This window comes from Asterias amurensis, chromosome 6, assembly GCF_032118995.1.
Source record: "Asterias amurensis chromosome 6, ASM3211899v1".
NCBI classification, from domain to species: Eukaryota; Metazoa; Echinodermata; class Asteroidea; order Forcipulatida; family Asteriidae; genus Asterias; species Asterias amurensis.
In genome coordinates, this window is record NC_092653.1 from 6,687,515 (window position 1) to 6,710,890 (window position 23,376).

Sequence of the window (23,376 nt, forward strand, 5' to 3'; positions counted from 1 at the left end):
TAACTTTGTGTGCTTTCATAAATTTTAATATAAATTTTAATTATTACTATTATTATTATTATTAATATTAAGGGCTTCAGGCCTGAATGATTTAAATATTTTGAGTAAGAAGCTAACACCTCTTTCTCAAAAACTACTTCAGAGGGGGCCGTTTCCCACAATGTTTTATATTATCAACAGCTCTCCATTGCTCGATACAAAACTGTTATCCTAACAATTATCTTGAGTAATGATAGAGGCAGTGCCTTTAATATTGCTGCGCCATATAAAATATAATGGGGAGGGCACAGTTTAAAGATCAATTGCAGGTTAATGAATTCGGTACAGACTTGTGTGTGTGTAGTTTTTTGTTCACTATAATGATAGGCATCTTGTTCTAGTGTTTGTCATGATCCGCGGGGCCTACTTTTATATACAAAGAACGATCGACCAAAGATCCACATAATTAATTGTTTTAAAGTGCAGACTGTTAGAGTCTGTTTTCTGATATTGACCCATGAAAAATCTAAAAAACCGTAAAAAGAATCACATTGAGTATTCGAGATGGATGGAATTGCACAAAAGAAAACAGATCCTCAAAAAGGTACCCATTAATAGTTATACTCTCAACTTTTGGGCCAATTTTATCTTAAGTAGAACTTTTAATTTATTGCCCAACAGTTTTCTTCTAAGCTAAAGTATTAGCAGACTATACTTGTCTCAAAAGGTACAACGGCCTTTGACATGGTATTTGGGTAAAAATATTTTTTTTAACGATATAAATCAGGAGGTTTGGACCTCTTTCAGAAATGTGGCAAGGAATTTACCAAACATATCACGGAGGGAGCAGTTTTTTGTTTGATTCTTGAGTGGCATGTCAAGTAAATCTTGTTTACGGTGTTAAGATCAAGTCATTTCACCCACAAGCTGTTTTAGAACTCGCTGCGCGTTTCACAGTGTTTATTTAAAATAAAAGTATGACATATTTCGACGTATCACCATGACACTATTTGCCATTTTACGATAACAACTAAATAATGTACACTGGAGCTTATAAACTGAAATCGTAAAACCAAAAACATTAAAACTTTAATAACATAAAACATGCAAATAATATATAACAAAAATGTATGATACAAAGTGTCACTTAGTGACAATTATTATTACAAGGAGCCTCAATCACGCATTCTCTACACCAGTTAGTTTACAGCTGAGATCCCAGAGTTGCGAAGCGATCTTCTCGTCTCGCGCGAGTTCAGTTTCTTCCGCGAGTTGGCAGTCAGCGAAGTACCTCCCTGAATAGTACGGCACCGACTCGTCCAGTGCACAGTAAATAGTCGTCTGGGCACCTGCCTTGATAGAAATCGTAAAGGGCCTAAAAATATGAGAGAGAAGAAGAAACGAAACATTACATAATTTGAATTTTGTTTGTTTTTGTGTTTACTTTTGTGTATTTTAAAACCATATGGCTATTTTTGCGGATGTTTTTTATCCTGCATTTTAATGTTTTCTTGGCTGTACAGCGCTTTGAAACAGTGTTAAAGCGCTTTGTGAATGCACTTAAAGGGAATGTACACGTTTGGTAATAGCTCAAAACAAATATTAACTTAAAACTGACTTGGTAACGAGCATTGGAGAGCTGTTGATAGTATAAAACATTGTGGGAAACGACTCCCTTTTGAAGTAACGTAGTTTTTGAGAAAGAAGGTAATTTCTCATTTAAATATTAAAATAATTCTAGCGAGAGGAATATTCCTCTCTGAAAGCACACAATTTCGTCCAACAAGGGTGTTTTTTCGTTCATCATTTTCTCGCAACTTCGATGACCAATTGAGCCCACACTTTCACAGGCTTGTTATTTTATGCTTATGACGGGATACACCAAGTAAGAACACTGGTCTTTGACAACGTGTACAGTGCCTGTAAGTAAACATGATAATTCAGATCATATTGAGGCCAAGTGCGGTTTTCATATGGACTATGTCACATCAAGATAATAGAGATCAACATCCAGGCTGTCAAAATCAAAATTTTGAGGCAACTGGATTTTGTACAAATCCAATGTCCAAGTGGGTTTAACGGTATCCCGACCCCAATTTCTGTTCCCCTAAAACCCAATACCAAACAGAATTGTTAACAGAAAGAAGAAAAATGTAGAGTTATCTCAAACTTGGTATCTTACCTGAGGATGTTTCTGAAGAAAAACAGGACGAATCTGCCATGGAGTCGGCTTGATCTCGGGTGCAGTATGCGAGTGTCTGCCATGCCGGGATGGAGCGAGTACGCCGTCACTCCGGTGCCCTGTAACCGCCGGCCTAGTTCGCTGGCGAACAGGATGTTGCAGAGCTTACACGTTGCATAGGCAAAGGTCTCCTCGAACGCCTGTTTGGTGTTCAGGTAGCATAGACTGCTGACCATCGTGTGGGCTACTGAGGAGACGTTGATGATGCGGCTGGGGCCGGTTTCTTTAAGAAGGGGCAGAAGGAGGTGGGTCAGGAGGAAGGGGCCGAGGTGGTTGATGCCGAATTGAAGATCGTAACCGGTGGCTGTCTTCTCGTTTGCATGGCAACGGGACACACCTGATCGAGAAAAAAAATGAATATTCAATTGATGATTATCGTCTAATGATGTCACACTATGTGCAAAATAAATCTTGCTTAAATGTACTTCAATTAAAGCAAAGCAGAAACCAAAATCAGGGGAACATACCAGATTACAGAAACGATCAAAATACACTGCTGAACTATATCTCCAAAGTGAAATGACCCGGGAGTCAAATTTATTGATATCGTAGATGGACCATGGTTCCACATATTATTATGTAAAGAGGGTGGGGGCAAATCCCAGATTAAGGGCTTTAAACTAGGGCGGTTCATCTATACAACGTATCGTGCCTAAAGGCCTACCTGCATTGTTCACGAGGACATCCAGTCTGGACTCCTCCTTTAGTATCGTCTCAGCAAACGACCTGACTGACTCCAGGCTGGCGTTGTCCAGAAGTCTGAAGACGACCTGATCATTGACGGTCAACTCCCGTATCTCCTTGGCTGCCTCTTCGCCCTTGGCCGGGTTGCGACAGGCGAGGATGACCCGGGCGCCACGGCGAGCGAAGTCCAGTGCAGTCTCCCTACCGATGCCGGAGTTGGAACCTGAAGCAACGAGAAGTCGAGTTTGAGTTATATTATCATCAAATTATATTTCAAAATTATCCCTAAATGACCTATTGGACATTATTCCAGCAAAGGGTAGGCCCTACTCGTATATAGAAAACATACTGAAAATGTTAGTTAAATAATTTTACCAAACTGACTTTAAAGCCATTATACACTTTCGGTAAACAGTATTGTCCAAGTCCCACACTTCGTGTATCACAACTTATATATAAAATAACAATCCTGTGGAAATTTAGGCTCAATCGGTCATCGGAGTCTGGAGAAAATAACGGGAAAACCCACTCCTGTTTTCGCGCGTTTCGCCGTGTCATGACATGTGTTTATAACAAATCTGTAATTCTCGTTAACGAGAATTTATATTGTTTTACCGTTTTCTCAAAAAGTAAAGCATTTCATGGACTAATATTTCAAGAGAAGTCTTTCACCATTACCTTCTGTAAACCCTGTCAATTATTTGTAAATCTGTGAACTTTTTTTTTTTTTCTGTACCGAAAGAGTATAATGGCTTTAAAGGGAAGGTTTACGTTTGGTAATCACTCTTAAAATTGTGGGAAATAAAAACTCATGGTTAGAAGCCTAAAGCAGTTCTGGATTGTATACAAGCATTTTGAGAAACATTTCACTTTAAAGTAATACGGTCATGTAAAAACTTCTCAGTTTTGATGCCCAAAAAATAGAATCTGTAAGGTATTATTCTTCCTTCGCGTATTTGAGATAACACCGAAAATCCGGACTTCATCTCAAAAACGCGACCAAATTTTCACATGTTTTATTTTATAGGCCTACATCTACATTTATAAAGGATTTAAACAATTGAAAATATAAAAACAATCAAAGGTATACTTTGCCTTTAGTACACAATGTAAGGGCAAAAACATATAGTTATTACAATTCATTGTTTCCGGTATATAGTTTCATTGTTATCATTGGTTGTTCTTCGAACGAATCTCTTAGCTAAATAATTCTTAAAGGCAGTGGACACTATTGGTAATTGTCAAAGACCAGCCTTCACGGTTGGTGTATCTCAACATATGCATAAAATAACTAACATTTGAGCTCAATCGGTCATCGAAGTTGCGAGATAATAATGAAATAAAAAAACACCCTTGTCACACGAAGTTGTGTGCGTTTGGATGGTTGAGACCTCAAGTTCTAAACTTGAGGTCTCGAAGCCAAATTCGTGGAAAATTACTTATTTCTCGAAAACTATGGCACTTCAGACGGAGCCGTTTCTCACATTGTTTTATACCATCAACCTCTCCCCATTATACGTCACCAAGAAAGGTTTTATGCTAATAATTATTTTGAGTAATAACCAATAGTGTCCACTGCCTTTAAAACTGAAAGCTGTTACAAAAATAAAGCAATTTACATAAAATATGTATGAGTTTTACCTGTAACAATTGCAGTCATGCCGACCATTGAGATGTTTGAACGGTAGAAGGCTGGCGTGTTCCATCGTCTGAACGAGATAAAACACAACATGCATGCCCCAATCAGTCCAGCATACAGCTTCCATGTGAAGTCTTCATATAGCAGCTCCCAATGCAGCACCATTCTGAATGAGTAGTATTAATTTTATTCTAACAGCAAAGACTAATTGCTCCGGAGTTTATTTGAGGGTTCCTTCTTGGGCAGCGCTCTTCTGCAAAATGAACTCAACCTATACTCGTCCTTCGACCAAATAGTTCGTTTTGGGATATTTATAACAATTTTCCACCTCTATTTCTGGCCAAATATGGTTCTAATAGATATAATAAGCCATTAATTCTATATCTGTAGGCAAACATTTATTTCAAGTTTGATCTTTGAACTTGAGATTAAAGGGAAGCTTGGGAATGGACTACTCTACTATAAAAGAAAATTATAAATAGCACGCGGTGATTATGGAATCGTTTATTTATATTTAGAGGTGAATGGGTTCTGGAAAAGTTCGACAAATTATTATCTTTTTCTGTGGAGTTTAAATTAACTCGGGTAAACGTGATTTTAAAAATCAGGAAAAAATACTGCTTAAAAAGTGTTGCATTGCAGGATACCAGCCCCAGATGGTGAGACGGTACATGTGAGATGGTATTCTGGTTGGTATTCTTATTTAATGGTAAGCACAATTAGTTTGCGCTTAGCTACTTGTTGTGCTCAGTTCTATAAAATCGGGTCATGGAATACTTGTAGTTGATAATATAACAGGGAATCCATTTTGGCAAACTTGCCACATCCACCTTCCACAAAGTTTCCTTCAACATTCTCACCAAATACCTTTTTGTTATAAATATCAAGAACAACTCATTTACTGCAGTGGAACGGGGGAATTTTCAATTAAATAAAATACCTCCCATAAATAGTTGTTCTGTTTTCAACACAATCAACGCAATTTTTTTCTTTCTTTTTTAACAAACATTTGCGATCTGTTTTTGATTTGAATTTATGGCTTTCCATTGATTCCAACCTGTCCTTTCCAGCAAAGCTGTGACGTTGCAAAAGAAAGGACTACAATTTTTTATATAGCCAAACTTTGTATAGACTGAGGCTGTTTCAGTCGAGAATTGCACAAAATCGATTCATCGAAATTATTTGTTATGGTGCCAGTTGTGGTTTTGTATATACAAACAGAATCGTACCATAATCAGATCATTCACTTCTTAATAACGGTCAGTGAGGTTTGGTCAGGCTCGGGTTTGGTCAACAGCAATCGCAAAGTTCGTTCACCCTCCAGACCAAACTTTTCTACTGCTGGTGAAAATCAAGTTTTGGAAAGACCTGTCCATGATAAAAAAAAAAGAGTGTGAACTTTTGGGATTGACGCACTTTGTAACTCCGAAAGGACAAAAACAATAACAGTGGTCAACCAAGTGTTGGTCATTGGCTACAGGGGTTAGTGTACCTTGTTTTGGGAAACTAAACAGGGATGATCGAGTGGGGGCAGAGTACAAGCAAAGGGCATTATGTTTGATTTGACCTTCCGGGTTAACCCCGTTTAAAGGCATAAACACCTTTGCCAATACTGTCAAAGACCAGTCTTCTCACTTCGTATCTCAACATATGCATAAAATAACAAACCAGTGAAAATTTGAGCTCAATATTGGTCGTCGAAGTTGTGAGAGAATAATGGAAGAAAAACACCCTTGTGTGCTTTCAGATGCTTGAATTAGAGACCTCAGCGAGGGCGTCAAATTAATTTCAAATATTCTAGTGAGAAATTCTTCGGGCTGGCTGAAAAAAAAAAAAAATTGTTTGCATTCAGACGCATGGAAACTTCAAAACTGAAGCCTTTTTTCAAATTAAAATGTTTTAGAGAGATATTACATCTTCACTCGATAACTACGTACTTCAGAGGGAGCTGTTTCTCACAATGTTTTATACTGTCAACAGCTCTCCGTTGCTTCTTACCGAGTAAGTTTTTATGCTAACAACTTTTGTTACGCAATGTGGCATTTCTGCTCAAACAGCGATGATTTTGAAGGGGGTGTGGTTTTTATCCAGCCATTGTCACAAACGCGACCCAGCCTACGACCCAGTCCTACATTCCATACAGACAAAGCGATCCATTTGTTGCACCAAACTGTTGCATTTCTGCTCATACAAACAAGGATTGTGACATTAGGGGCGCGCCTTTGGGGTGTGGCATTGGGGCGTGGTTTTTGCTCAGCCATTGTCACAAACGTGTGATCCAGCTTCGCAACCCAGTCCTAGTTTCCACACACACGTACAGGGCGATGGTTTACAACGAAATCTGGCCCACACACGCGTATTGACTTTGGTAGCAGATCTAAAATTAAAACTGTGTCAATACCAAAAGTGACACAGAGACAAGTCATAGACACTACAAGGTACCCGAAATAACTCCGAAGAATGCCCAAAATAATCTGCAGCCCAAAATAATCTGCGGCTGGGCGGGTTTCCAATTTGGGGCTGGTCGCTATGACCAAATATAGCTGTGGTAAGCGTGAACCACCAGGCTTTATCGTAAAGTCAACAGATAAAACCATTAGTAGTTCTTCAATGATAATGTTCCCGCAAGTTGTGTGAACTTTGAAAAAGAATTGGACTGAGAAACTTTTGGAGGGCTGATTTGCTGAGCTACGATCCTCGTGTCACGTTTCGTGGGGTGGTGTTATTTGTGTCTATTTGATTTAGGAAATTTCACCTAATTTCAAATGACATATTGCGCTCCTAATTTATTTGAAGACCACCGACGAGGTTTTTATTGTGCCAAGTACGATTGTTTTCAGTCTCCTGACGATGACTAGCGCAAGCTAGTCGAAACGTTGAGACCAGTTAAGAACTGACTTTTCGATAGTGCAGTTAAAACCGATCCTATATAAAAAAAAAGCTAAAGTAGTAGTCCCAGCCGATTTTCCGCCCATGAAGTGGTTAAAAGCAGGACAGTTCTTTTCAGAACTGAAACTTCTCCCGGAAAAATCTACTCTGCGGTAGTAGACTACATGTACAGGCAGTACATAGCAAGACAGTTCTCTATAGAACGAACTCTACCTGGCAAGTAGATACACACATGGTGTTCCCGCAAACCAAATAATTGATACCTCACCAAGCAATGCCTCAAAACACATAGTTTGTTTTGCGATTGGTATGACCATGGTATGACGCATTTACCTCAGACACTTTCTGCCTTGTAACACACTAGCTTGTCAATAATAATATACATGTTTCTAGTGGAAGACACAGTTTCCTTCCATCGATTTCGGAAAAAAAATCAAACAGTTTCACCATTTTACATCATTTATTTACCTTTGTTTATTCAATTGAAATTTTACAAAAGTACAGGTACACTTTTCATATATATATTTGTTTCTGCATTTACACAGGTTCGCAAAAGTAGATTGTTTCGAATAAGTTTACACAAACTCTGCCTAGTTGTCGCTGGTTTGACTACCCTACCTAGTCAACAATTTGGTACTAGCTTTCCGAGCATGGTTGCATTACCGGTTATCATAGCTGTTTTCATAGCACAGTACAGAGAGGACCAGTTATAGCAAAAGTCGCCGATCGCATTGACATGACATGACTAGAGTCATTTTCTCTAAAACTTCTGTGCGCATGCCCAACGTACATCACTAAAACAACCACTTGTTAACCATTGGTCCTCGCCTAGACTTGAACGCTACCCACAGCACTTTGTGACCTCAGTTAACGGTGCTTAAAAGAACCCAGTCATTACATGCAGATTTTTCTTTGATATTTCTTTAAACTGTCTTAAAAGATAAATACAATTCTGTGCCCAACCAACAACATTTGAGGGTGGGTGGAAACATGTGGAAATATTCCACAGCCCCAGTAGCTTCTTCTTGTGTATCATTTCGCCAATTGCTTCATCTCTGGCCATGAGGTATACACATTAGAATGACCTTAGGGTCAAGAGTCATGACCTTAAGACGGTTGAGATGTCACTTTGTCATCTCCTCCACCACTGGCCTGTCATCTTCTAAACCCATTTGTTTGTCAAACTCTGCATCTGTTATCTGTGGAGAAACAAATCAAACTGACAAATCAATCTGCAATGTGTGATGTGATGCTTGAATGGGGATAAACAATTAATTAAGACCCACTTGGTGTATCCCAACATATGCATCAAGTAACAAACCTGTGCAAATTGGTCATTGCAAGAGAATAATGAAAAGAAAAGAAACCTTGTCGCTAAACTTTGTGTGCTTTCCGATGCATAATAAAAGGCTTCAGGCAAGAAGCCTTTAAAAATTTGAGTGAGAAATTACCTCTTTCTCAAAAACTACGCTACTTCAGAGGAAGCTGTTTTTCACAATGTTTTATCCTACCAACAGCTCTCCAATGCTCGTCACAAAGTAAGTTTTTATGCTAACAATTATTGTGAGTAATTACTAAAAGTGTCCAGTGTCTTTACCGATCAGAACTTGAGAGTTCTAACTGCTCGGCCTTGACACCCGAAAATATTCTCTGTAGGATTGTTGAATTGCTAAAAAGATTGTAAGACCCTAAAGGTCTTTCTAAGATCGACCAACCTTTCCAGTTCGTAGTTTCTTTACAAGTCTTGCGTCTTGAATCAACTCATCCAAATCTTCCTCTTCCAGCTGTGAAATCAAAAATGAATAATGAGTATTAATTTGATCTATCAAATCAAACCATGAAATAAATCTCATATCACTTCATTTATTAATTAATTCTGAATGTGAAGGCAAGGATTTTGAGAAAAGCAAACTCTTTCATTACAATTATATGTTTGATCTATTTTTAAATCTATCTTTTTAAATACTCAAAAGTAATATCAACCGTACAAGTATACGACCCATAGTGTACAGCAATGACAGGGCATTATCACTAAATAAATACTATGGACTTTGGGATGTACCGAGGCGACACAAATCAGCAAGAAAGATTTGCTAAATAAATGTAACGACACAATTTATAATTAAAACAAACTTAAAAGCTGGGTACTTTAGGTTCAAAATGCAAACGAAAATGGGCACTGGAAAAAAATGGTTAAGGACTATAATAGCTTAGAACCCCAATAAAAGACAATGATGGAAGTTTTAATTTCAGATGTGAGAGAATAACTCACACATTGGCCCAATTTCATAAAGCCTGTAAGCACAAAAACTTGTTCAGCACAGACAAATCTTGCTGAACAGAAACTGATTTTTAGCAATTTTCCATCAGGTTTACATTGTTGCATTTGGTGCCCAACTAATTTGTTGCTTAGCAGTATTATCTGATTTATGAAATTGGGCACAGGCAGGGCCTGATAACCCACTCCACAGCATCATGGCCCCAGGCAGGATTCGAACTGGGGTCCTAGTGGTGGAAGACAAGGAGAGAAACCACAATGCCAACAATGCTCATTTTCTTTTCAAAATCTTATGCAAATCTGGTAATCAAAAAGTTAAAAACACTGTTTTAATATTAAGAAAATAATAGTTATCAAGCAAAACACTAAAAATATTACAAATATTTTGATAACCACAATTTTATAGTATATTTTCTACCTGTCGTTTTTTCCTTTTGGCATTTTCTTTACGTTGTTTCCGATCTTGTCGTTTTTCTTTTTGCTCAGACTGCTTTGACCACGGCAAAACTTTTTTCTACAAAAAGAAATAACAGTATGAAATTCTTTACACAAAATAGATGTCAATATATTAGACTACAAGGCAGAACCAATACTAAATACAATACCATTCAACATATGTAATTTTTCAAATATTCATACGAAGGACTTGAAACTTTGCCTGGTGGAAACATTGCGTTGCTATAAACATTCATACCTTGTGATGTTTTTTCTTACTCTTCTCGTCTGATCGTTTCAGGTTGGTTTGTCTTTGCTTTTCTCTGGCCTTTTCCCTGAAATGAAACAATTATTGCAAATACTTAAGTCAGATAATGGTCAGATAGTAGAAGGGTTCATTATGCACTGTTGAATTCACCATTCACTATACACTATACATCACTTCATACTAACAAGCTAGCACAGTTTTGATCTATTGACATCAATACCATTAACATAAATAAATGTTTGTGACTATTAAAGACACTGGACACTATTGGTAATTGTCAAAGACCAGTCTTCTCATTTGGTGTATTTCAACATATGTATAAAATAACAAACTTGTGAAAATTTGAACTTAATCGGTCGTCGAAGTTGCATGATAATAATGAAAGAAAAAAACACCCTTGTCACACGAAAAATGTGTGCTTTCAGATGCTTGATTTTGAGACCTCAAATTCTAAATCTGAGGTCTTGAAATGAAATTTGTGGAAAATTACTTCTTTCTTGAAATCTACGTCACTTCAGAGGGGGCCGTTTCTCACAATGTTTTATACTATCAACCTCGCCCCATTACTCGTCACCAAGTAAGGTTTTATGCTTATAATAATTTTGAGTAATTACCAATAGTGTCCACTGCCTTTACTGTCTATTTATTGAGACGGAAAAGCAGCAAGTAATGCTTTAAAAAAATTCTACTGAGCATAAATGAGCAGGATACCAGTCACAAGTTTGGTTGTGTCAAACGTTATTTTGGTAAGCATAGTTTAGTTGTGCTTAGCTACTTGTTGTGCTTAAGCAGCTCTACGTTACTGGGCTCTGGGGGCTTACCTGTAAGGAATGGTGCTGTAGTCTACTACTATTGTCTCAAAGTCAGGGAAGTTCTTGCCTCTAAGCTCAGGCATCCTGGGCATACGTAAGAGCGCAAAACCCTTGGCTAGTCTAGAAAAGTCTAGGTCTAGAAACACGGAGGAATGAGAAATGAAACATTAGCATTGGTCTTTAACAGATATGGTGGACACTTTAGGAGTGCACAAGATTACCAAAACCTATCGTCTAAGCTCAGGCATCCTGGGCATACGTAGGAGCGCTAACCCCTTAGCTAGTCTGGAAGAGTTTAGGTCTAAGGACATGGAGGAATGAGGAATGAAACATTAGCATTGGTCTTTAACTGATATGTTGGACACTTCAGGAGTGCACAAGATTACCAAAACCTATCGTCTAAGCTCAGGCATCCTGGGCATACATAGGAGCGCAAACCCCTTGGCTAGTCTGGAAGAGTTTAGGTCTAAGGACATGGAGGAATGAGAAATGAAACATTAGCATTGGTCTTTAACTGATATGGTGGACACTATAGGAGTGCACAAGATAACCAAAACCTAATATCGTCTAAGCTCAGGCATCCTGGGCATACGTAGGAGCGCAAACCCCTTGGCTATAGTCTGGAAAAGTCTAGGTCTAGAAACACGGAGGAATGAGAAATGAAACATTAGCATTGGTCTTTAACAAAACCTATCGTCTAAGCTCAGGCATCCTGGGCATACGTAGGAGCGCTCAGGGCTGAATGCTTCGTTTTTGAAAGGGCAAAGGCACCAAGGCATTTTATTTTTGGTAAAGGGCACCTTATGATGAAATTGCAAATTTGTACTGGAGCATTTCAAGGGCACCAAGGCAATGACCAGGGGACACGGAGGCAATCGCCTTCGTTGCCTCCGTGAAGTATCAGGCCTGAGCGCTAACCCCTTAGCTAGTCTGGAAGAGTCTCGGAACAAGGAGCAATGAGGACTGAAACTTTAGCATTGGTCTTTAACAGATATGTTGGACACTTTAGGAGTGCACAAATTTACCTAAACCTACTAATAATACCATAGTATTGTTTAAACCATATCTCTAAATGGCGTATGAGTCACTTTAGAAACTTGATAAACTATGCCTCTTAACAAAAATGATCATACTGCTGTATTTATAATAAAAAGGCATTCATACAAAAAGATAACAAAATATGGGACACCATGCTTTAGACAAAAATAATTGTAAAAATTGATAATGAATAAAAGCATTTATAAAAAAAGATAAAACATGGAAAACTATGCCTCGTAACAAAAATAATCATACATCATTTATAATAAAAAGGCAGCAGACAAGGCGCACCGCCGCACAAGGCGCATGTTTAACCGCACACGGAAGAACACCGGGCGCCACCCGGTGCCGGTACATTGACACAAAGACATAATTTTGTTGCCTTTTTGTTGCCTTTTTGTAGTACAAAGTCAAATGTAGAATCCCTAAGAGCAAACTGAAATATTCACAAATGAAAAAGGTCAAAAAATAATCACCAGTTGTTGCCTTGAAAATACATTATCCAAACAAGCTGTACACTGTTGGAATGGTGCCAACAGCATGTGTGTGTTCTATAGGAAATCCCATAGTAAAGCATTCTATTGGAATTCCAATAGTAAGACTGAGCCCAATTTCAAAGGCCTGTATACATAAAAACTTGCTAAGCACAGAAAAATCTTGCTTAACAGACATTGGTTACCAGACAAAATTCCATAAAGTTAATGTTGTTGCAACTGCAGAAACTGCTTAGCAAAGAAATTTGCTAGGCAAAAGATACTGCTTAACAGTATATGAAATTGAAAACACACTCAAACAGATGTTATATTCCCTATAAACAATTCAGTGAATCAAACTCAACAGCTTGCTTTATTGCATATATACAAGTAATGGGCAGGAAGTTGGTACAGACCTTTGATTCTGAAGATTAGGCTGCACTCATGCTTGGAGTATGCTTGAACAAACGACACAAATGCTCTGGTTCCACCCTCAAACAATGCCCTGTAGAATCAAGACAATACTAATGTTAATTCATAGGACCAAGGTAGCATAAACAGACACTGTACAACATAATGTGGAAGTCTCGGGCGTATTCAAACACTGAGACCTTTCAAAGTTTAGTTTCCATCACCAGTTTGTGGAGTGTCGTGGCCTAGCGGATAAGTTAACAAGTTTTTACACAAGTTTTCACACAAGTTTTCACACAAGTTTTCACACAGTGTATCAGACAGAGACACATTATGAGTTTGTAATGTCTACATGTACAAGTCATCACCTGTCTTTCTGTGCGATTTTTCTCAGCTTCGGAAGAATGTCTGTGATTTCTAATTCATCTTCTGTGTTATATCTTTGTAGTGGCGTCTGGAAAACAAACAAAAAACAATATTATCACATAAGTAAAGGTTGTATCTGAATTGGCGGCTACAGCTACGACTGTTCCTAAAGGTGTTGGATAACCATACTTAAACACAAGATGATGAGGAAATCAAGCCATAGCCGTAGCTGAAGCCGCTCCTTTGGACACAGCCACAATCTACATGGCTCAGATTTAGACTCTGTAACAGCAATATTGATCATAAAATCAATGCAATTTAAAAAAGAAATGCAATAACCAAATATAACAAATTTACATAAATCAAAGCACTTTACACGACGATAACCTCAGATAAAACAACAGTCAATGCCAATTTCCTCCTCTCTGAAAAAGGTACTTCTCAATGGTCGATCAATCAATGTTAAAATTGGACACTCGGGTTGGCGTAGTGGTATCTTTCCTCGCCTTCAACCTGTAGGATCATGAAGTGAATCCCGCTGGGGCACATGTGGATGGGGTTTCTCTGGGATTTTTGTCCCACATCGAAAACTGAAACTTCCTTCTTAGTCTTCTCTTAATAGACCGCTCCATTAGGCTCCGCCCCGAAAGTCCGACAAAATAAAGTATGACATGCATGTGCGTATGCTTGGCGCACGCGGCAGAGTTTGGCAGAATGGCATTGGAGAGGCTCACGTGTTCTTGCTCACACATGCACCGTGAGCGGAGCCTAATGGATCGGTCAATTGAGTTCTTGGCTAGCATAGTGATTAAGTTTGCTTTTTTAAGAGTCCTTGGCTTCACAACCAGAATAAATAAATGAAATGAAATGATTGATAGTTGGAGTAGAGGCCTTTACTTTCTTATCCTCACCTTCTGGTTGATCTTAATGAAGTCTACGTATGTATCTTCAGAAGGAAGCAGGAATACTAACGCATTACCGGTGTTACCAATTCTAGCCGTCCTGCCACAACGATGTACAAAGGCACTGAAATGAAAAACATTGTACTATTAAGTAACAGACGAGGTGCTTCATCATACAAAAATGTAAACCATGAGCAAGTTCAAACATGAACATTTAGTCGACCTGTGATTGGCCTCTGATCAGGAACTTACATGCGCAGTGATGCACTCATTCAAACGACTTGTATTGAAGTCTAGTCAACAAACCATTGGGAACACTCAATACGTCCACATTTTTGCTGTCGTGTCACTGATTCCCTTTTGCGCTTAAAACCAAATAGCATGGAACAGGCTATAGGGACACGTGAGGAACCATGCTCATGAAGCTGAGGTCCAAATGATCAACTACAGTAGTCAACCAATGGTTGATCAGTATGGATTCGATTAAAAAAAAGTCAATCTTTAGTTAGTACCATGGTGCACACTCCAACTTGCTCCATGTTGATGGTGTTGTTCAGTCAGCCCTCCAGAATGACTATACAGAATGGCTATACGGTACATTCAGAGTGGGTCTCTTACCTTGCACTACTGGGCGGGTCATATTGCAGTACCCAGTTTACTTCTGGGATGTCCACCCCCCTGGCCATGACGTCTGTACAGACCAGCACACCGCTACAACAGGTTAAGAAAAAACAGTTGATTAACAATCCAAATTTTGTCAGAATCAATTAATTGCTGATAAGCTGTAAAAATGGGGCGAAAGTGTAAAAAGAGGTATTTGAAACTTTGAATATTTGAAACGGGAGAAGCGTCCTCAACTTACCAATAAAAAATCCTATATATGCAATGGTCAACTTACCTGTTGAGTCTTCTGAATTCTGAGAAGATGGCGTTTCGTCGTCTCTTCATCTTACCATGGAGTGAGAGGATCGTGGTCTTCTTTAAGATCTCCACTAGGGCCTTAGTGAAATAATCCACACAGTGACAGGTACTGAAGAATAACATGTGTTTTTCATCCTGTAGGAGTAATAATAATAACAACTAGAAGTGAGAGGATCATGGTCTTCTTTAAGATCTCAACTAGGGCCTTGGTGAAGTAATCCACACAGTGACAGGTACTGAAGAACAACATGTGCTTCTCATCCTGGGGTGGACTTCACAAGGAGTTAGGACTAGTCTTATCTCGAGTTACGACCAGTTACTCATCGTAACTTAGGACTATTCATGCAATTTGTATATCTCTTAGGACTAGTCCTAAGTTAGGACTAGTCCTAACTCTTTGTGAAATCGACCCCTGCATACATATGTATGTTGAGATACACCAAGTGAAAGACTGGTCTTTGACAATTACCAATAGTGTCCAGTGTCTTTAAACGGAAGACAAATATTGTCAACCCTAGCAGGGTCCAGATTATAAAGTGCAGGGCATGATGACATTGTGTAGACCTTTATTACGCTGTCACTATCTTGGTCATGTTCCCTGTTTCCAATAACAGTAATGAATGCTAACAATCATTACGTGAGGCACCAGACTATTATTTCGTCCAGCCTAATTTGTTTAAAATGAGTTGGAATGGAGTACAATCCAGAGGACCAAACCATGATAAAGGTCTATTGCTGTAAAAAGTTGATGGAAGAAACGATAGATAATGCAGATTAAGATGTAAATGGCAGAGATTTGATTGATGTCATTTACATTTATTCATTCATATTCATTATAATAACTCCTGGATTTTGTTTTAGATTTGATTTTTCTCAGGAGATGAAAAGAGTTCAATATTTACCTTGTGTTTGCGAAGGAATGCTATCAACAAATTGAATTTTTCATCACTTTCACAAACCTAAAACAAACAGAACAAAACAATATGTTACGAGAGGAATTCAATATCTTCATACTAAAACAAAAAAACAAAAAAAAAGATTGTACAGAAAACTTACCAAATAGTAGTTTTTTAGAGTTGTTGGAGTCCTCTGTGCAGCCTGAAAAGATTCCACATAAAAAAATCATTAATTTGTTCATCATTTTTGTTTGTTATCTCATCAACCTTAAAGGAACACGTTGCCTTGGATCGGTCGAGTTGGTCTTTGAAAAGCGTTTGTAACCATTTGTTAAAAATGCATATGGTTAGAAAGAAAAGTTGAATACAATGATCAACACAACTTTGCCTTGAAATTGCGTGGTTCTCCTGTTACTGTGTGAACTAACATGGCCGGCCATTTACAGGAGTCAAATTTGACTTCCACAAATGGCCGACCGTGCTAGTCGATGAGGTAAAAGGAAAAACGTGCAATTTCAAGGCATATTTGTGAGAATCATTGTCTTCTATTTTAACAGCATCTTTCTAACCATTGCATTTTATATCAAATGGTTACAAACTCTTTTCATAGACCAACTCGACTGGTCCAAAGCAACGTGTTCCTTTAAGTTTCCGAGGCAATATATAAGTATCAAAATAAAGACCACTAGGGAAACTGAGTGGGTAAGTGTTTAAATGATTTTGGGTTGTATAAAGACAAATTGACCGGAGCAGCATTTGAACCATGTTGGTAGTCTCCCTCTGTCGTAAATATCTTTGTTTGGAGTGCCACAGCATCAAAGTTCACGCTACAACCATCGCCCAATTTCAATTTCAAAGAGCTGCCTTATATAATTATTTCAGATTTTGCAAAAAATTTATAAATACATAAATAAATAAACTCACCATGGAGGCAATCTTCTTCTCCTTGACCGTGATGCGGACAGGATTTCTCAGACCAGCGCGGATCAGCGCCTCCACCTCGTCTGTCTGCGTTGCTGAGAAAAGACCTGTCCGTCTCTGCTTCGGCAGGTAGCTTAGGATCATGTTGATGCTGCAGGTCAACATATTCAATTGGAGCGTCAATTTGCAAATTCAAAATCAAAACAGGGCCCAATTTCAAAGAGAAAACGCTACTAAGCACAACAAAACTATGCTTTCCAAAATAAGATTACCAGCCAAACTTCTATGTACAATTTGTGACTGGTATCCTACTCCTTTCTGCTTAGCAGAACTGTGTCAAGCCATTATTTCTGCTGAAGCAGGTCTATGATATTGGACCCTAGTGGAAAAAATGTCTTGCTCAAGAAAACAAGGTGCCACGACCTGAGACTTGACCCAAACTCTGCCGATCAGAAACACCAGAGCTAAAGTCCAGACCGCTTCATCGCTAGCGCTCTGCCAAGACACACTGAGTGGTAACTCGTATTATCTTCTACACGTCACCAGGACTATCTTACCTTGTTTTGAAGCCCATGTCTAGTAACCTGTCTGCTTCATCCAGTACAAGAACCTCTAGGGATCGGACCATCGAGGGCAGGTTCAGACCAAACTCCTTACGCGTGAATAAATCTTCAAGTCGTCCTGGGGTTGCAACGATAATGTTGGCTCTGTTAGTAAATGATAAAGGTGGAACATTACAAACCTCAGATTTAACAATATCTATCGTCATGGATTTTACATCTTGTCGATGTTTTTTACAAAAATCTGCATGTACATCAAAAGGCGTGATTGAGAGTTACATTTAACACTTTGCTCAGCTTACAGGCAGAGCCACACTTTAGATAATTGTAAAAGACTAGTACCCTCACCTAACTTGGTACATGTACATCCAAACATGCATGAAGTAACAAACATGTAAAAATTATGGCTCAATTGGTCATCAAAACTGCAAGAAAATAGTGGAGATACTTGTTGCATAGAATTGTGTACTTTCAGATGCTTGAGAAAGGTTTCCTGCCTGAATCAGATTCAATTATTTGGTGGAAGATTGGCTCTTTCTCTAAAACTATATTACTTCAAAAGTTGTCATTTCCAACAGTGTTTTATACTATCAACAGCTCTCCATTTCGGTACCAAGTAAGCTGTTACGTTCATTAATTTTTGGAGAAAATAACCAAAGGTATACCCTCCCTTTAAATCTCCAAAATGGCAGCCAGGGTTTGCAGTTCAAGACCTCTCATATGATTCTTTAAGCTCTCCATCGACTAACAAATTTTCTTCAAAAACAATGTGGTAATTGCCATTAGTAATGAGTCAAAGATATGAGTCTCTTCTTCGAACCTCAAAAGTGAGATGACCTACTTATACAATGTACACCCAAGCCAACTGAATAGTAAAAAGGACAAGCATGCCACGTGATTGAGCGCACCATGATAAATTGAGTCCAAACACCCTTACCCTTTTTCTTGTATCTGCTTGATGTCGTTTGTGAGGTTACTGCCACCAACAACAAGGTGCTGTGTGAACTGAGGCAACGATGACGTAAACTCCGACAGGACCTCGTCAATCTGAAGAGCCAACTCCCTCGTTGGCGTAAGAACAAACGCTCCCACCTTCATCAATTACAAATAAAACAATTTAACTTAGCGGTACAATTTGATGAAAAAGGAGAAGTCACACCTTGCGTTTATGTTTTATTTGAAGTTGCCTGCAAGGCTCAAGTTTTTCACAGGGATAATAAGCTTAAGACAGGAAAAGTCAAGTGGTCTTTTGTTTTTCAGTTCAACATCTTTGTCTCAAAAGAATGATGTTCAAAATGTTTTAACACAAAGTTCTCACGGGTATACTGTCGAGTATCAGGCATTAGGGGGCACGGAGGCGATGACCAGGGGGCATAGGGGCAGTAACCTCTGTTGTCTACACAACGTATCGGGCCTGAAATAAGTGGTCTTGTGCTTCAACACTAGCAGACTCTTTCTCAAAGGCTAAATGTAAATGCTACCAAAACAAAATGAACTAAATGGATAATTCGGAAAGGAAAGAGAGGACCCTGAGCACATACCTCATTCTTCTTAAGTGGTGTTTCTCTTCTCATCAATATCTCTAGGATGGGAATGATGAAGGCTAAAGTCTTCCCGCTTCCTGTGACCTGGAAACACAAATCAAAGATTTCAAGCTTTTTGGTTTTTTCAAGTACAATCATTCAACTGGGAAAAAAAAATTAAAAATTCCTGACAACAATGAAACATGGACTTCTTTTAACGGGAAGGTATACTTTTGGTAGACCTAATCACTCCTAAAATGAATGGCAATAAGAAGCCTCCAAGCTACAGCAGCTTTTGATATTTTAAAAAGTTTTTATGACCCAAATTCTTAATCTGAGAAGCGTTACTGCAGTATTGTGTATTCCTATTTTATGGATTAATCTTTCTGTCTGGACATATTCGCCCTGGTTTTCCGGCGATATCCCAGTTTTATTGATACATCTACATTTATATACCTGTAACAACAGCAAAACATTTCCAAAAACCAAAGGTACGCTTTGCCAGTTTGCCTTTAAGAAAGACCAAGGCCACAGCCAGCAACTCCAAGCCTGTGATAGATCCTAAGGCACACCCTTTGAATGAAGAATCGCTGATGTGTTCTCAGAATGGATAATTTAATAATCACAGCAAATCAGCCGAAAGATGGTGTTGTTTATCTGATCATCACCGAACACAAGGCTTTCTTCAATCAATGTTGTTTTTTCAAATGGTGCAATTTGGTTGGATGATACGTCTTGCATAAAGAAACATTGTTTTTACCCCTGCAGTTTATTGGTAACATCCAAGCACAGTCCATAGACAACATAAAAAAACTCTCCGTTAAAATGAAAACTTTTTCAACAGATTGAAAGTGATAGAGCCACACATATGACTCTTCTACATGTATTTAATGGTTTATTTATTTATTTTTAAATGTTTTTTTTAAAGTGTATTTAAAAAAAAATTGTCAGCAGTTGTTGTCAGGCGTCTTCAGTTGTCAGCCTGTAAGTTTTAGTGCGACCCAGTGCAGGGGTCGAAATTGCCACTAGCCCGCTAGCCCGGGACTACCACATTTACAGCCGGGCTACTGATTTTTCCAGTTTGATAGCCCGACGGGCTAGTGGAAAAATAATGCAAAAATCATCATCACAAACAATAAAGAACTATGTCATTGGTGTATTGTAAAGTTTGAGCCGTGACGCGAGACATAATGTGTCTTTCGGGCTACCAAAATCTTATCAGGGCTACTAAAATTATTGGTCACTAGCCCTGCTGACTACCATGGAAATACACTTAATTTCGACCCCTGCAGTGACTTTTGGCCAACAGAAGTCACTTGGGTAAGATGAACTGAGGCTCAGTAGCAATAACAAATAAGTGCTCCATAAATAATAAAGTCACCTGGAAGTGGTATTTTTTCAAAATAAAGCTTTTGTCACTAAGATATGTGTTTTGATGAGTGGAATGTGAATAAACAGTAAACTAAGGTTTTAAAAAATCAGTACTTATGTTATTTACAAATTTAAGAGTAGACCCCGAACCGAGAGGGCGCTGTTCGTGACGTCAATCGAGGCAGGCTTTGCCTGTAATGCGTAGAGTAAACACAATTGCAAAGTACATGTACAGACCAAGTCGTTAGTTTGTACGTTTAAAAAAAAAGATTTCAATTGTTTTTTTCCGGCAATGCCGACCAGGTGTATTGCTGCTAATGAAAAACACTTTTTGAAACGTACTAACTCACGACTTGGACGTACATGTACTTTGCACGTGTGTTTACTATACGCATTGCAGGCAAAGTCTGACGTCACAAAAGGGGTAGGCGGAGTCAGCCCCCCAAACAACTTTATATATTTTTTAAACATATAAATCGTGACAAACAATTACTAAAAAAATTGTTTTATTGTTCGTAAGCATATAGTCTTATGTTTGAAAGAAAAAAAAATCTATTTCCAGGTGACTTTAAAATATTGGGATAGCTTTTTGATGGTACCACCACTTTTTCACACATTTTTACAAAAGAAAAAGGGATATCTTATTGAGGTAAATTAGATACTATGATTATTTTTTCATATCAAATGAAAAAGTGGTGGTGCCATACGGAAACTTTTCCAAATATTGTTTGTTACTTACTGCTTCTGCCGCTACATCTTTGTTCTTCATGAAAAGTGGAATTGCAGCAGCCTGAATTAAGACCAACAAATGACAGTAGTTATACATACTGTAGCATGGAGGTAGAAATAGACATTCAGCTAGTAGTAGTTGTATCCTAAACTATGCCAGATCCAGTAACTCATGGGGCGCTGTATCGGGATGTCAGACAATTCAACTGTTCGGACATCTCAAAGGTTGAGACAGCTCGACCGTTCGGACAACTCGACGGTCTAGACAACGCTACTTTAATTGTTTGAGCATGGAGCAAAGATAAGCATGGCAAAGACAAGTCTACGGTTGAACGGTCGACCTTCGTTACTGACATGTTTACACAAATTTCCTGTAAATCCTAACCCTACCTAACCCTAACCTTAACCCTTACCCCTAACCTAACCCTTCCCCTTAACCTTAACGGTTTAACCCTAACCTAACCCCCCCCCCCTCCTTCCTCTCCTGCCCTGGCCATGTGCAGTTCAATTATGACTAAGACTACAGTATCATTGCCAAAACCACCATGCTGTTAACTATTGTTTACTGTTTAAGTTATCATCATAATCATGGCTGTACGTCACGTGTACCGACTACTTTTCTGTTAAATTCAATCAGGTCGACATGTCGAGCGGTTGTCGACCAAGCAAGCCCAAAAACTAATAATATAAAAAGCAAAGCAAAAACAACTCTTCTTAAACATTTTCATTTGAATTATCTAGTGTCAACGCGAGTAAAAACAACACCATACCTGTACAGGTGTCATTAGGTCAAATCCCAGCCTTTCCAGAGTCTCATGAGTTGATTTACTGAGAGAAACCGGGAGGGTTTCCCACCGACCTTCCATTTTGACGATGTCCAATGCAATAAATAATACTCCACGTGAGTTTGATAAAGGGCGCCCTCAAGTGACAATTTTTTTTCTTCTAATTGATCACCACTAAGCCTGAACGCAATTTCTTTTTCGTACCACACGCTGGCCATACCGCACAAGGTATGGGCACTTTCCTAGATCCCTTCACTGTTGACCCCGTGGCCAGCGTGTGGTACGAAAAATAATTACAGCCTGAACATCTGACGTCACACTTCGAGGCGGATAAAGACACAGCTTCAGGGGACCTACCAGTCTGCATCATCAGGAACATTGGCAAACTTTTTTGCATTGGCATTGGCAAACTTTTTTGCATTGGGGATAAAGAATATTATTTTTATTTTATTTTTAGCTGTCGGAGCATGTGTTTGGGTTGTCGGAACATAGGGGTATCGGAACATAGAGATGTCGGAATAAGCCACTTCGGAATGTCAGTGGCGCATTTCTGTTACTGCTGACAACGGATTTGTCTTATCTCCCGTAACCTTTTGACAGTACCCACCTGCTGGTATTGTCAAAAGGTTATTGGAGATGGACAACATGCATTGTCAGTAGTAACAGACATGCGCAGCTAGAACTCCGAAGTGGCTTTTACATAAGGTGCGTTCGTTTAGCTTCCATGGGTCGACCCCGGTCTGCCCCAGAACGTTCGAATAGCTTTGACGGGGCTCACACCCGGGTCAGCCCCCAGTGCCCCACTTGCGGAGTGGGTCACTTAGGGGTGCATACGGTACCGTCACCACGAGAGGGCGAGTGTGATCGTTCCTTTAGCTCCTGTCAGGGGCTCACCCGAGTGAGCACCGCGAGGTAGACACTGGGAAGCTAAACAAATGCACCCATAGGCCGGGTTGTCAGAACATGGGGTGTCACATGGGGTGAACATTGTGGCCACTATGAGCAAGTTCGAGTGTGCACAATGGTTTCTAAAGGTTGACCATTTGCACTCGAACCCAGGCTGGTCGACCATTGGTTGACTACTGTGGTCGACCATTTGGAACCAGCCTCGAGCCCATGGTTTCTTCACTGGTCCCAACTCCCAACAGCATGTTCCATTCTAACATGTGTAAAGCGCAGAGAGGAATCAGTGACACTATAGCGAAAAGGCGGAAGGTTGACTAGACTTCCAAACGAGTCTTCAAGCGAGTGCAT

At 39.1% G+C, this 23,376-nt stretch overlaps 2 protein-coding genes across 2 annotated transcripts; both read right to left on the minus strand.

Annotated features, from left to right (window-relative positions):
* Positions 1–1,146: 1,146 nt before the first annotated feature.
* LOC139938395 (retinol dehydrogenase 12-like) lies at positions 1,147–4,709 on the minus strand. The gene is made up of 4 exons (XM_071933897.1): positions 4,547–4,709; positions 2,886–3,128; positions 2,162–2,558; positions 1,147–1,354 (listed from the first exon to the last, which is right to left on the minus strand). The coding sequence occupies exons 1-4, from the start codon at positions 4,707–4,709 to the stop codon at positions 1,159–1,161; spliced, it is 999 nt and encodes a 332-aa protein (XP_071789998.1). The 3' UTR covers positions 1,147–1,158.
* A 3,201-nt stretch (positions 4,710–7,910) lies between these two features.
* LOC139938350 (ATP-dependent RNA helicase DDX55-like) lies at positions 7,911–22,259 on the minus strand. Its single transcript, XM_071933812.1, has 18 exons — positions 22,108–22,259; positions 21,348–21,398; positions 19,256–19,342; positions 18,652–18,806; positions 17,712–17,861; positions 17,158–17,305; positions 16,394–16,435; positions 16,240–16,296; positions 15,315–15,472; positions 15,035–15,127; positions 14,426–14,540; positions 13,517–13,602; positions 13,154–13,242; positions 11,236–11,362; positions 10,406–10,481; positions 10,130–10,225; positions 9,149–9,217; positions 7,911–8,632 (listed from the first exon to the last, which is right to left on the minus strand). Exons 1-18 carry the CDS (start codon positions 22,201–22,203, stop codon positions 8,558–8,560), a joined length of 1,770 nt encoding a protein of 589 aa, XP_071789913.1. The 5' UTR covers positions 22,204–22,259; the 3' UTR covers positions 7,911–8,557.
* Positions 22,260–23,376: the final 1,117 nt, after the last annotated feature.